Raw genomic sequence first — 14,229 nt, forward strand, 5'->3', positions numbered from 1 at the left:
AGCAATGGAGACTGGGAGCCTGAGATAGCATAGGACATGAGGCAGGTTCCATAATGCTGATATGAAATACAGGAGCTGGAGAAGTATCAGAAACAACTCATCTCTTACTTCTGATCCTCACTGTAGCGAAGTGTGGAGGGTGAAATGGATTGAAAATAGCAAAGCAAGTATATCTATTTCTTATGGAAACACACCCTATTTTATATATACTAGGGACAGGATAAAAGAGCAGCTCTGTAGGTCAGTGCTTTTTTTTTGTACTGAACGGCTTATGTGGAGTTTCCTGTCAGTGACTTGCCCCAAGTCCTTCCCAGAGAGTTTTATCTGTGAAATTTAGGTAAGATTTCTTACTTGATAAGAAGGTTCCCTTTTAGTGAACTGAAGGAACTTGAGAGATTCAGGTCATCTTTTTAAGTGGTATTTAGGCTACACATGATACCCCTTTTTTCAGGAACTAATTTTGCCTCAGTTGTATTACATGGTTAAGAAAGACGTGACATACTTTTGAACTGTTGGGTAAGCCTTGCTTCCTAGGAGTGGGTTCTCAGAATTTTCTTACTTTCCCATCTTTCTTTTAGTTCTCATCCCCCAGCCCCACTAAGACAGAGCTAGAAACTGGTGCTGAAGATAAAATGCATCTCCTTAGGCACTGTGGGAGGTCTCTAGGTTCCTGAAGCATTTGTGTCCTGCAGGTGACTGGAAGGATTTGTTAACACTTATCTTGTCACTGGGTACCTTGTCTTGGCACTGTCAGTGCCCAGCCAGAATGCATTCTGGATGCAAGATCACCATCTTCTGCTTTAAACTGAATGGGGACAGGAATGTTACTGCCATGTATCTCTTGGGACATACGTCTTTTTTTGGGATACAGATGAGGTATTTCATTCTGTATTGTATTGGACTTGGTATTTAGTTAATTTTAGAAAACTCAACAGAATTTTAAACTCTTAAGTTTTTTGAAAGAAAGTTGGTTTCCTGGTAGTTGCTAGCCAGTTAAAACTCATGCTTTCTTCTGATAATTACCTTTTAATGCAGTTCTGCAGAGTATCTCATTATGAAGTCTTCATGTACACATACTTTAACGTGTCAGGTTTTTGCAAGTGAAAAATTCTATGTGCTGTATGTAGCACGCTCAGCAGTTAAATTATGTTGCTATAAAAGCCTTACTTGCACTGTCCTTAAATCTAAAATATAAATATATATTTATGTATAAATACAAAACCTTGTGATTAGTAATTTCTCTGTACACTGCTGTTTAACCCTGTGCTCTCTGGTTATGGCTGGAAATCATGTAGATTATTGGTGTCTAATGAAGTTAACTGTGTTTCTAGTCCAGATGTCAGAGCATTTCTTCAAATGGATAACCCAAAACACCAGTCAGATCCATCTGAAGATGAAGATGAAAGGAGCAGTCGGAAGGTAATAAAACAGAAAAGTCTTCTAAATTTTAGCTACTTAAGAGCACTCTTAGGTATATTATTTGCTGGAAATTACTGGTAGGTTTTGCAATAAATACCTTCCCTGCTTTTTTAAACGACTCAGTTCCACTGTGGGCTGTAAGCTGTTTTTCTGTCAGATGTGAATTGCAGAGGGGTAAAAGTGATTGCTGGCTTTGTCTTGCTTCTTCCCCACTTGCTATATGGGTTAAAGAAACAAAACTTCAGTCATAGCTTAGCTGTCATAGTTTTTGCAATCTCTTCAAAGACTCTTGCTAAAATGATCTGACAAGGAGCAGGGAAGATTAAATGTTTAATTGTCTTTTTGTTTGCTTGTGCGTTGTTCTTTTTTAAAGAAGAGGAGAAATAGAATTCTCTCAGGGGAAAAAATGCAGTCTTTCTAAAAGTCACTCAGGAGCAAGGATGGATTTGATTTCAGTTCACATATAACACTGTGTGAGGTCTGAAGCTTCTTTTGTCACAAAAGCCACTATTATGGCCAGGGGTGGATTCTCTGAAAATTGGTTTACAGCCTTCAGAAACAGTGCTGTTTGAAAAAAAGCAGTATTTCTAGGAAGGCAGAAGTGCCATATTTAAGCTTGTTTTCTCAATGGCTTACTACTTGGCCAACAGATGTGATCTTAGTACTTTTCTTATTCAGCCCCTGTTAAAGATGTAAGAGTTGTTTTGGTTTGTGTGTGATTCAGAGCAGATTTAGTGTGTTCTAAAAGTTTTGATTTCCAGAGACACTTTTAAAATACCGTTTTCTTCCTCCTTTGAAAGGTACTTTAAGTAATGTGGAATGATCATAACCTTCTGTGGAAAATTACTAATGTGCCATGCCAGAACAAATTCCAAAATAGGAAGAGAGCTAATGCATAGTGGCCTGGACCCCATACTTTTTGGTAGAAAATTCACCTTCTCATAGTTACTGTAAATGATGAAGCCAAACAACAAGGAACAAAAACAAGCTTTAAAAAAAAGTAGCTTTTTTAAAACTGTCCAGTACCATTGGCTCTTGTTAGTGAGTAGAAGCATCCATTTCTGCTGTCAGGTAGAAGCATCCTACTCTCTGCTTCTGTAGGAGTTCTGATTTTGTGCTGCCTACCAGCCTGGCACCAGGTAACTTGTATTTGAGTGCAGTTTACCCTTCTCTGATAAAAGTCTAGAACCACAATGAGGGTACAAGTACTGCTTTTTTAAATCAAAAACAAAATGGAGAAAATTATCTAAATGACAGCGGCTTCCTCTGCTCCCTGTAGCTTGCAAATTCTGCCTGGGTGTGTACTGGTAAGATTCATGGCGTTCCAGGAATTGAGTTATTTAACCTTTTGTGTCAGGATAGAAAAGGTTGGTAGTGTTTTTCTTGGGGGGGGACAAATGTTCACTTCTGTGTTTTTAAAAGCACTGTGTCTGTCATTAATTATAATACAAACAGTGTGGGTTTAAAATTATTTTATTAGTAATATCTTGGAAAATTTGGAATAAAAGGCAGAAAAAATATTCATAGAGCAAATACACACAAAGCATTAAGTTCTGAATGGGGAACGAGTTGTTTGTTGAAACACTCTTAAATTTTTATTTCTGATTTTGTCCATTGTGGACACAATTATAATTCATGGCAAGGTGATGATGGCCAAATATTTCAACTTAAAGTTATCCAATCTGGATATTAGATCTCTCTAAATGTTTAATATAACAAGTGTAAAAGTATGAATTGAGCAAATTAGTAGAATATTTTGAAATAAGTATTGGTTGAAATATAAGAGAGAATTTAAAAAAAAAAGGGATTACAAATAAACCTCTTTGTCTCTCCCAACAGTTAAACTCTACCTCACAGAATATCAACTTGGGACCATCTGGAAATCCTCAGTAGGTTTCAATTAAATTGAATTAAAACATAATTCAATTTACTGTAAATGTTTTATTTTGACTAAATTGGATTAAAATTAATTTTAAAACCTGAAAAGTTAGACTGACCTTGGGAACAGTCCCATATCTTAAGAATGTGAACAGCTTCTGAAAACAAGTTTGTTTTAATAATGGCAAAGGACCAGCTTGCTTTGTTGATGTTACAAACCCACTTACTGCAATGGTAACTCGATTCTCTGTTTGCTGTCTTCTGTAGAGTTTCTGTTCTCAGTTCTGTGTGAATCTGCTTTCCTCATCTAGGAGATGACTGTTATTTTGGTTTTACTTTCCTCACAGATATGTTCTGGGCTAGCAGGAGGAAGTGCTTAATAGATTGCAGTAAGAAATTAATTTTAAGAGTACTTCCCTTCAGGGACAATAAATGGAGAGGTGTATGGTGATGTAACTGTTGTTTTGGAGTTTGAAAACATGGATAATTGTTTTGCTGACAGAATTGTATTCAGGAAAGAGTAAAGGAATCCTGGGAAAAACTGAAAGGAGTAGTGATCTGGGAAGTGGAAAAACCGAGACTGAATTCATACATACACACATAGAATAGGCAGGTGTTAGGACTTCCCTTCTCTTACTGAAATTTAAAATGAGGGAGGAATGGGTGGAGGGAAGAATGGAATAAATAAGAGGGAATAGATATCAAACTTAGTCCTTCCTTCCCTCATGTAAGCTTGAGAATCCATTTGGACTCTAGAAATAAGAAATGAGCTGCAGGAAGAGTCATGGGGAAATGGAGACTTAAGAATTACAAGAAACTAGACTGTGGAGAATAAAAGAACAGTCTTGCTTCTCCTTTATATCTTAAGGCTAAACTTACCAAATAAAATAAGCTTAAAGGATGCAATTTGAACTCTTTCCCTGGAGGAAAATGGAATTGCAAAATGAAGAGGAGGTGTTGTCTCTGAGGGCAGGTCTGCAGAAACCTAAGTGTTGGGTGGAATGAGGAAAAGGAGGGTGCTAGCAGGCTGTTGTCCTCACATTACAACTCGAGTGCTATAGTAGACTGCTGTACAGCTTGTAATTTCTACCCAGGTGACCTATCTCCTTCCTAAATATCTTTCAGTGCTAAACCAACAGACTTTGATTTCCTGAAAGTTATTGGGAAAGGCAGCTTTGGCAAGGTGAGCTTTTGTTTCTGTGTCTTATCCTGGTGCAAGGATGCTGACTGGTTTCTCATGTATAGCAACTGTCAGCTGGAGACCTGACCAGAGGTTTTAGAAGTGGTGTCAGTCTAGGGTAGCATGTAAACTGTTGTTCTGGATCCCTGTTGCTGCTGCTTTATGGCCCTGCCATGTTTTTTTTCCCTGGTGTGGCTGTTGGCTGCCTCAGTCACTTGTTGGGAGTAACAAAAGGGAGTGTTTCCTTTTCTCATCAAGAGCAATAGGGATCCTCTGTTTCCCCTCAGAGAGGAAGGGAGGTACCACTGTGCTTATGCAGCAGCTGGAGTACGAATCATGTTTTTCCTCATGTTGTCATGGACTATTTTGTGAAACCCCTGATGCTGTGGAGCAATATGAGCCAAGAGCCCATTGAAAAGTGACTTAAATATTGATATTTTTACAAGGTGCCACAGAGAATCCCTCTTGAACTCTCTGCCTGTGGATTATTTTTCAAGTTGTTGTTTTTCATTAAATTATCTTTAAAATTTGTTCCAAAAAAAAGCTGAAATTGGTCTTGATAGAGATTTAGCAGGTCATGGAAAATAAATGTTATAATTCAGTCTTTCATGATACCACTATCATGACAGATTTTTACTGAACTGTAAGACTCTATTTGCAGTTATATTGTTGATTGACTATATTAAAAGCAAAGAAACTGTATTGTGAAAAAATAGCATGAACACTTTCTAGTTATGCTGAAATGATGAAATTATTACTAATAGAATGTGAACTGCAACTATCACATTTCTGCATCTTTTTTTTAATTTCGCAGGTTCTTCTTGCAAAACGAAAACTGGATGGGAAATACTATGCTGTCAAAGTGTTGCAGAAAAAAATTGTTCTCAATAGGAAAGAGGTTAAGAAAAATACTCTTTCTCCACCTACCTCCCTTCTTTTTTCCCTTAATTACAAAATTATTCCTGTTTACTTATTGATCCTTTACTTCTTACAGCAAAAACATATTATGGCTGAACGTAATGTGCTCTTGAAAAATGTGAAACATCCGTTTTTGGTTGGATTACATTACTCATTCCAAACAACAGAAAAGCTTTACTTTGTCCTGGATTTTGTTAATGGAGGAGAGGTATGTGGTGGTTTTGTTTGCATTTGAGTCTGTCTATTCTGCTAATTCTAGGTGGGAGGAGCAAAATGATCCTTTACAATGGGCTATGATCAGCATTCTCCTGAGTTTCAAAATCCTGTTATTATCTGCTGCTGCTGCAGACTTCTGTAGCTGTACAGACTCTGTTCCTCTTATTGACAACTTTAATCCAAATTTATTCATGGTTGTCAGATAAAAACAATGTATTCCACAGTTACATAAATTTACCTTTATTACAAATTAATCTTATATTGACATTTTTCACCATGTAACACGGTCTTTTCCTTGTATCTGCATTAGCTGAGATGCTTATGTTTCAAAAGAGGAAGGAAGGAAACTGACAGCTGAATTTATTACATTGTGTCAGAATTGGGACAAGATGGGCCTTTCTCTTGTCTAATTTACTGTCATCTTATTTAGACTGCATTAGCAAACTCCTTGTTTGCTCTGCTCTGAATTCCTGGCCACAACTTAGTTTTATATTGTTCTGGGCAAACTAAAATACAGTTCAAAACAGCTTTCAGATTTTAATGAAGTGCTTGGAAAGAGAGGATGGCTTTTTAGTTTTTCCCAAACTTTGTAGGCAGAAAACAGAAAACTTCAGTTTTCTTAAAATATCTGGAAGTTGAATTTGTAGTATAGTTTAATCTTTATGTTAATTATTTAATCTTTGACTAGATTTCTGTATCTGCTCAAATTATTTGAAGCCAGACAACTCTCTGTAGCTGACAGAATTTGTGGAATCAGCTTGGAATATACATCTCCCAAAGGGATCTACATTTAGGTTTTTTCAGAATACAATTTTATAAATAATTATACAAAACTTTAATAGAAGCGTTAACAGAAATGAAAGATTATTTATTTGACACCAGGTTATAGTCTGCTAGGAGGTCCTCTTGCGTGATTTAGTCTTGCCATCTTCTATTCACAGCTTAATGATTTGTTCTAGTTCCTTTTGACTAGTCTTGATTTGAGGAGAATGTGTTTGAGTTACTTATCCATTTCTGAGCTACAAAAGAGAAGAGAGAAAGAGAGTAACATGCAGCAAAACCAATTTGATTTAATTTTACATTTAAAAAAAGCAGACAGCAAAACAAGTTATTTCTTACTGTTAAAATTGTTAGAACCTGATTTTTTTGTCTGTGTAATATTCTTATTTACTATTTGCATATTTACAGCTGTTCTTTCACTTACAAAGAGAACGTTCCTTTCCTGAGCACAGAGCCAGATTTTATGCTGCTGAAATAGCCAGTGCACTGGGCTACTTACACTCCATAAATATAGTGTACAGGTACGTTTCTGAAATGTATCCTTGTCCTGCAGAAGTTCAAATTAGTACAAATTACCAGATAAAAAACATTTCATGAAATCATCTTATGGGAAACCTGAACTTGACAATTTGATCAAAACTTGAAGCTTTCAGCTGAAAAATAAAACTCCTTGCCTCCAAAGCTCTTGTAACTGCTGATTTGAATTAATACTTCTTTTTTTTAATAGGGATTTAAAACCAGAAAACATTCTCCTAGATTCACTAGTAAGTATGCAAGATTATTTTTGGTTTTCTATGTTTGCTCACAAAATTGACACTTTTGTGTATCCACATGTTCTCTTTTTAAAATACCCCTCTTTCTTAAACAGGGTCATGTTGTGTTGACAGACTTTGGACTTTGTAAAGAAGGGATTGCAACTTCTGATACCACTGCAACTTTCTGTGGGACCCCAGAAGTATGTTGACAACTTTTGCGGGGCTTTTTGTAGTAATTAATGGCTGTTGACTATTATTAGTATTTGTGTAACTGGAGGATCAAATATTGTGGTTTGTACTGTTGCATTCTTTTAACAAGCTTTTCCATGAAACCAAACCAAAGACAAGCTTCCTGAAGATCTATTCCTTTTTCTTTTCACTAATACACAATAATAATTGTCTACTGTGTACTGCCTGCATCACCATAACTCATCTCTTCCTTCCTCTGTTTTTCCAGCCCTTTCCAAACATTATTTCCTCCCATGTCTCCTAAATGCTGGCTAGACAAAAGACAGTTAGCTTGTGTAACAGCTGCTTCAGATTTGTCAATATGAATCTACTTACCATATCCTGCCACTGATTTTTAATAAGTTTATAGGGAATTAGTATCAGTGACTCCTGAGCAAGTTATTGCATATGCGTGAAACTTTGAACTTGCTGACTGAGTTATTGAACTCTCTTGTCTTTTTACTGAGAAAACTGTACTGGAAAACTTAGACTCTGTAAGTCTTGAACACATATGAGGGATTCACTGAAATATCAGCATTAATAGCTTTGGTAATTTGATAAACATACTTTAAATTACAGAAAAGATCTTTGCGGGCAGTGAAGCATGAGTGAGTATTTAGCAGAAACATTTGAACTAAAAAAAAAAAAGGTCAAGTAGTTGATTTCAAAATACTTCAGCTGCTTTTCTTGTTTTTCCAGGGTCACCGATAGACAAGTGAGTTACAAAGCACTCACATATAGAGAAAGTTTGGGAAATACTGATCTAATTAAACTTTGATCTAATTTCAGTCTGTGCCTTTTTGGACAATGCTATCATCTATTTGTAAATCAATTTCAGAATTTGAGTACTAGAATAATAGAAGTAAGCATCCTCTTGTTTTGAGAGGTTAGAAACCATGCTGTAGATAAGGACTCACATGATGCTCAGTAATAGTAATTTTTTACTATATACTCACAAGTAATGATCTTGTATTATGAAGTGGCTGTCCTTGTGCTGTAGGGTTAGTAAACTCTGAGAAACTGAGCAGATTTTGTGCAAGGCAGATGGAAACCAGTTATCATAGTCATTCAATGTGTGGTGGATTTGATATTTATGACAAATCAGTCAAGTGCTACTTGTTTGACAAAAATCTGTAACTCAGCAACTCACAACTCATGCTCTCATCAAGATTTACAATTAAACTTAATATAGGTCATATAGTTTCTCATTAATTATAGATTTGAGGCAGCATTTATATCTTCTCGTTTCATTTTTATGTACTGGATGGGGGAGCATACAGGCTTAGGATGGCAGAACAGGCATGGCTAGTCACCCACCTTGCTGAGAGATGTTCCCTCTGCAACAGTGCAGCAACCTATCTGAAATGTAAAATAAGTTTCATAAGAAGTGTCAAAGTAGTTTGAAAAAACAATAGTGTGTGGGAAGTATCATTTCAGTTGGGAAAACTGTTGTTCTACTTGGTAAACAACCAGATGATGATGAAGTTATTTTCCAGGTTTGTTGAAGGAGATAAATACTTCACAGACTTGCAATTGTTATGATGAAGCAGCTTTTCCTAAAGGTGTTTACTGTGGTGTGACTAAAACCTAGGTTTTATTTGTGCTGGTCTAATGCTCTGAAATACTTCTTTATATTATTTTTTTTATTTTTTTTTTAGTATCTTGCACCAGAAGTCATTAAAAAGCAGCCCTATGACAACACAGTAGACTGGTGGTGTCTTGGCGCAGTTCTTTATGAAATGCTTTATGGGTTGGTATGTACCTGATATGTGGGGGGTAGGAGTTGCTTTCCTCCTCTCTCCTCCTTTATTTGAAGTAACCCTTGAGTGTTGTTAAAGATGCTAACTTTTTGCATAATATTGAAATACTCCACTTAAATGGATGAACAGATTGTCTTGCACATGTTTTTCTCTTTTGGATTTTATGTTATCTCTTGGTGTCCAGCAGTTCACCAAAAAGCAAAATTGTAGACATCAGCTCCGATGAAGATAGTCATCTCTTTGAGGCAGTGTGAGAGTAAACTGAATTAACAGTGATAAGGCCCTATTAAAAAACTTAGCTTAAAATTTTGTCAAGTACTAGAATAAATAAAATTTAAATAATTTTTCTTACTTGGGTCTCCTATGTTTTTTCCTAGCTTTTGATGCAGCATTGGAAGAAAAAATCTTACTATGCTGCTTCTAGTCATATGTAATTACTCCAGTAACAATGTGTTCTTTTCTTGAGTTTTATCTCCTCTCATAGGACCTTAAATAGGGAGAGAGATTTTTTTTCCCGCTCTCATGTTCTTTTCAGGCAAGTTCAATGGGTGCTTTGAAGTTGGATGGCACCTATGCCTATTTATGAGTGTGAGAATATGTTAGGAGGAGAGGAGGTGGGTGGGTGGGAAGTTATCAAGTGTAAAGTTGTGGCAATGGTGATGACTGAACTATAAGTTAGCAGTACGTGAGAAGAAGTAGATTTCCCCACTGCTAGCAGCTTGTATGTCTTATAGAATCATTTACTGATCATACAACACAATTTTGTGTGTGAGTTCAAATTCATGTAAACTTGTATTTTTTAGCCTCCTTTTTACTGCCGCGATGTTGCTGAGATGTACGATAATATTCTTCATAAACCCCTGGTTTTGCGCCCAGGAATCAGTCTCACAGCCTGGTCTATCCTGGAAGAGCTTTTGGAAAAAGATCGACAAAGCAGACTTGGAGCAAGAGAAGATTTCGTAAGTGATATCCTATCTTATCAAGCCCTGTGTCATTTAAAGGGCCATCACCAAATTCACATGCGCAGCCCTGGATTAATAGCTGGGGATAGAGATTGCACTGCTATGTGTGTCTCTGTTTTCCCTCTTTTTATTTCTTTGTTTTTAAGAAGTTGATGTGAGAAAGTATAGGTGTCTTCAGAACGGTGTGATGAAGAATGATCTAGAAGGAGATCTAGAATCTCCGTCCATTAACTGTGAAATCTTTGTAGTCTTCTATTTGCAATCTTAATGTTAGATATTCTGCTGACCTTAGATTATAAGCATTTAGATTATATCATTGTACCTTTTACGGCGTGGAGCAAGATGGAATGATTTAGCATAGCTGTTTGCTGCTTCATAACTAGTAAGCACATTGCAGAGTTGTTGAAGCAACTGCTTCTCAGACAGTGGTATGCTCTGCAAACACTAACAAAGCTTTAAGGCATGAACAGATACCAACAGAAAACATCCTTGCTCTATGGTAGACTTCAATATTGTTGTTTTTATGGCTTAAAAGCAGGAAGTATGATCTTAAAAGGAAACTAGTTTATAGAGGCAGGCTAAAAAGTTTTAATTCCTCTTCACCAACTACAGTTTTTATTGCAAAGTAAACTATGAGTAAACAAACTGATAAAGCACTTGCTTATGGGCATGTAGTCTGAAGTAGTAGTTACTGTGATGCACAGGATGGATTTCCGAAATATCTAAAATCTTTATTCCTTACTGCAGCTTGAAATTCAAAAGCACCCGTTTTTTGAATCTCTCAGCTGGACTGATCTTCTTCAGAAGAAGATTCCGCCACCATTTAATCCTAATGTGGTAGGTGCCTGGTGCTGGTTTAGTGCTAAATTTTTGCTTAACAGTACCATTGCTAGAATTTAGCACTTTAAAATATTATTGGTGGAAAAGGGAGAAAAAGAATTTGGTGTGGTTTGGGATTTTTTTTTTCTGATGGGTTTTGGGGTTGTTGTTACATTGGTTGGTTTGTTGGATATGTTGTGTTTTGGGTTTTTTGGGGGGGGTTGTTGGTGTTTGCATCTCCTTAACAATCATTTAAGAAAGAGACATTTCTTCATATTTTCTAGGTTTGTCAGGTTTGGCCCAAGCTCCAGCCTAAAAGAAAAAAGCACCCCTTCAATAGTTATGTTCAGGGATGCTGCAGTGTACTTCCTTAAATTTCCTATACTTAAATAGGAAAGAATGACATAGACTAGACAGCTTTGAGAATTAAGTTTGGAATCTAAAGGACAAGGACAAGTTTAAAACACCGTATTAATATGACAGCTAACAGATCTTTCTGTTTTCTAGGTTGGACCAGACGATATTGGGAATTTTGATGCAGTGTTCACAGAAGAAATGGTCCCGTACTCAGTTTGTGTTTCTTCTGATTACAACATCATTAATGCCAGTGTCCTAGAGGCAGATGATGCATTTGTTGGATTTTCTTACGCACCACCTTCTGAAGATATGTTTTCCTAGGAAGTTATAAGCGAAGAATGTTTTGGAAGTCTTGGAGTGAACTGAAATGTTAGGCTTATGGACACATTCCAAAATAGCATAACTAGTGCCTCGTTTTGTATGTAGGTTTGAAACCTATGAACAAACTTTCTCTGCTGTATAGGAGGAATTTGGGCATTTTGGATGGCTTTCTTTGGGATTTGAACTGTTTGTTCCTGCTGCAGAAAATATTTTTTAAAACCTTTAAAAAGCATTCTCTACATATTTTTTAAGCAAAAACACTGACTGTTCTCCTCAATCCCTTCAAGTTTACATTCATACCTATCTAATTTGCCTGGCACAAACAGCAGCAAATTTAGTAAATTTATAAATGCTTTTGTACTTATTTACAGTGACTTTGTGCTTGAATTGTAACTATGCAAATTGTCTTTTGTATATCCTGGTTTAAAAAAGGTAAATGTTTTCCCTGTTAACAGTTGGAAATGTGTTAATTTACCTGTCAGCACTTAAATGAGGGGTTAATATAAGTTAAGGACCAAGATTCTTAAAGGACTTCTCCAGAATGAAAACTTGGTAATGTAAAACTGGATTCTTGCTCTTGCTCTTGCTGAAGTACCCGTTGGCTCAACTGGATTATCTGAGGTATGGGGGATTAACTCAAAGCAAGGATGGAACAAATTAACTGGATTGACTGATAACATTACTTATTATGTGTTCCACTTTTCTTCCTGAGCTAAATATGTCTATATTTCAACTACATTAAAAATATTTTTGGTTAAAATTCTGCTTCTCCAAAGATATAAAAATATGCAATAATCACCATTACTTTAAAAGGCTATCTTGCTTTGATGTTTTGGGTGTGGGTGGTGAGGGGATCATGCCAAATATTAGGGATTTTTCTCATGGATTTGTAGTTTAAAACACTAATGTGTTCCAAATTGATTGTATTTCAGCATTCATAGCTACTTGTCTTTCTGTTCCAGTTTGCACCATTTTTAAATCTTCACTTGATATTGGGGGGGGGAAATGTAAATTACACTGATAATTTTAAAAATGTGAAAAGCTGTTGTATTTCTCATAACATACACATGTATGGACAAACAGATAATACTGAACAATTTCTGTTTAAGGAAATTTTTTTAAACAATGCAAAAATTGACTGCAGTTACAGTGTATAAAGGCCTATCATGGTAGTTTATTATATATATTACTTGTAAATAACAACTTATTTTTGTCTGTTACTTCAAAAATGTTCTGTGGTTTTTTGTTCATAAATACATTTAGTTAAATGCCTTGATTTGAGAGAAGATACTGATGTATCATAATAATACATAAATTGAATGAATGTTACATGAATTTCAGTATCTAAATCATCTTGTTTTTGACAAAATAAGCAGTTAAGATAAATACTCTTTATATTCCATCGAGATCAGATAAAAATTGAGAACTTAGGGGAAAAGAGTGTATTGAATTGTAATTCTTTTGAAATAAATGTTGTGTCAACAGTGAAAAATTAGGTAAGTGGAAACTAAAACAGGATTCCTTGCTTATCTCAAAGCGTATCTCCTATAGCACAGTCTCCTGCATAGTGGTTAAGTGATGCTGAGCAGTTGCTATGTGACGTTTTGGAAGCAGTGATTGGGTTAAAGAAGTAAAAATTGACGTCAGCATGGAAGGTCGGAAGGAACTGTAACACTTGTGGGAGAGGAGTGGTGACTTGGCACTCATTTTCCATAGTTTTCTTCTGCAAGGATTGGAAATAGCTATGTGCCTGCTCAGGACAACTAACAACTACATGAATAGTGTTCTTGGAGTTACAACCATTTGGAAGCAACAACCTTGGTGTTATTTGGTTTGGTTTTGGGGTTTGGTTTGGGTTTTTTTAACATATATTTTTAATATCAGTGTCTGATGGACTGGAGAGCAGAAATTGATGATACGAAAGGAGGTATCTGTTCTCATACTGAATTTTTACTCTGTATGCTCCTGAAATTATTGTGGCTACTGTAACTACCTTTCCTTTATGGCAAGGAGGTACACTACTCTAGAGAGGTGGGAAGGAGAGGGGTTCATTCAGAAGTTGTTGCTGTGGGAGATAGCACTCTTTTTAATTTTTGTCTTGTATTTCCAAAATGTCCATACCTAGCTGCCTGACTGGGTGAAGGCTTTTGGTTTTTTCTTTTTGGCCACAAATTTGGGGGTTCTTTCCTTCTTTTTTTTTCCCCTTTAAGAAAATATTATGGCAGTGGTAGTTGGAGTTACTTCTGGGAGAGCAGCTCAATAATTGCTTATTAAACTTTTTAATATTGCTTATTAAGCTTTTCCTTCAGTAGATTTTGCCTTTTTGGTGAAGTGTCAACATGTTAAATGCATCACTTGCAATACTTAAGTTCTTTGAATCAGGACTTCTGAAGATTAACAGACTGTGTACAACATCAGGCAGTAAAGCCTTACAGTACTTCTGCTCTTGTTCTACGTTTCTGAATCACATGAGAGTGGTTTCCAAAGTAAGACAGATGGGTTTGGAGTGTTCGTAGCCACTTCACCCAGGACTGAGCTGAAATGTGACATCTGAAGCACTTGGTAAAGCCTAGAGAGGAGACCAAATCTGCACAGGAAACCACCTTTGGGACTCCTTTCCTGTTTGGGCATATAAG

General features: G+C 36.2%; 1 protein-coding gene across 3 annotated transcripts in view; it reads left to right on the top strand.

Annotated features, from left to right (window-relative positions):
* The window catches only part of SGK3 (serum/glucocorticoid regulated kinase family member 3), a 55,939-nt gene extending 42,854 nt beyond the window's left edge, over window positions 1-13,085 (top strand). For 2 of the 3 annotated variants that reach the window (XM_051768883.1, XM_051768874.1), the window contains exons 6-17: window positions 1,332-1,419; window positions 3,259-3,308; window positions 4,423-4,480; window positions 5,292-5,375; window positions 5,472-5,603; window positions 6,800-6,912; window positions 7,119-7,155; window positions 7,260-7,346; window positions 9,033-9,128; window positions 9,938-10,093; window positions 10,844-10,933; window positions 11,423-13,085. In XM_051768883.1, coding sequence (XP_051624843.1) covers window positions 1,332-1,419; window positions 3,259-3,308; window positions 4,423-4,480; window positions 5,292-5,375; window positions 5,472-5,603; window positions 6,800-6,912; window positions 7,119-7,155; window positions 7,260-7,346; window positions 9,033-9,128; window positions 9,938-10,093; window positions 10,844-10,933; window positions 11,423-11,593 — 1,162 coding nt within the window. In that variant the 3' untranslated portion in view covers window positions 11,594-13,085. The remainder of the gene's footprint in view (window positions 1-1,331; window positions 1,420-3,258; window positions 3,309-4,422; window positions 4,481-5,291; window positions 5,376-5,471; window positions 5,604-6,799; window positions 6,913-7,118; window positions 7,156-7,259; window positions 7,347-9,032; window positions 9,129-9,937; window positions 10,094-10,843; window positions 10,934-11,422) is intronic. The other variant, XM_051768894.1, reaches the window with a different exon arrangement.
* The last annotated feature ends 1,144 nt before the right edge of the window (window positions 13,086-14,229 follow it).

Source organism: Manacus candei, unplaced genomic scaffold (genome assembly GCF_025592945.1).
Source record: "Manacus candei isolate 608988 ecotype Guabito, Panama unplaced genomic scaffold, ASM2559294v1 h1tg000008l, whole genome shotgun sequence".
NCBI classification, from domain to species: Eukaryota; Metazoa; Chordata; class Aves; order Passeriformes; family Pipridae; genus Manacus; species Manacus candei.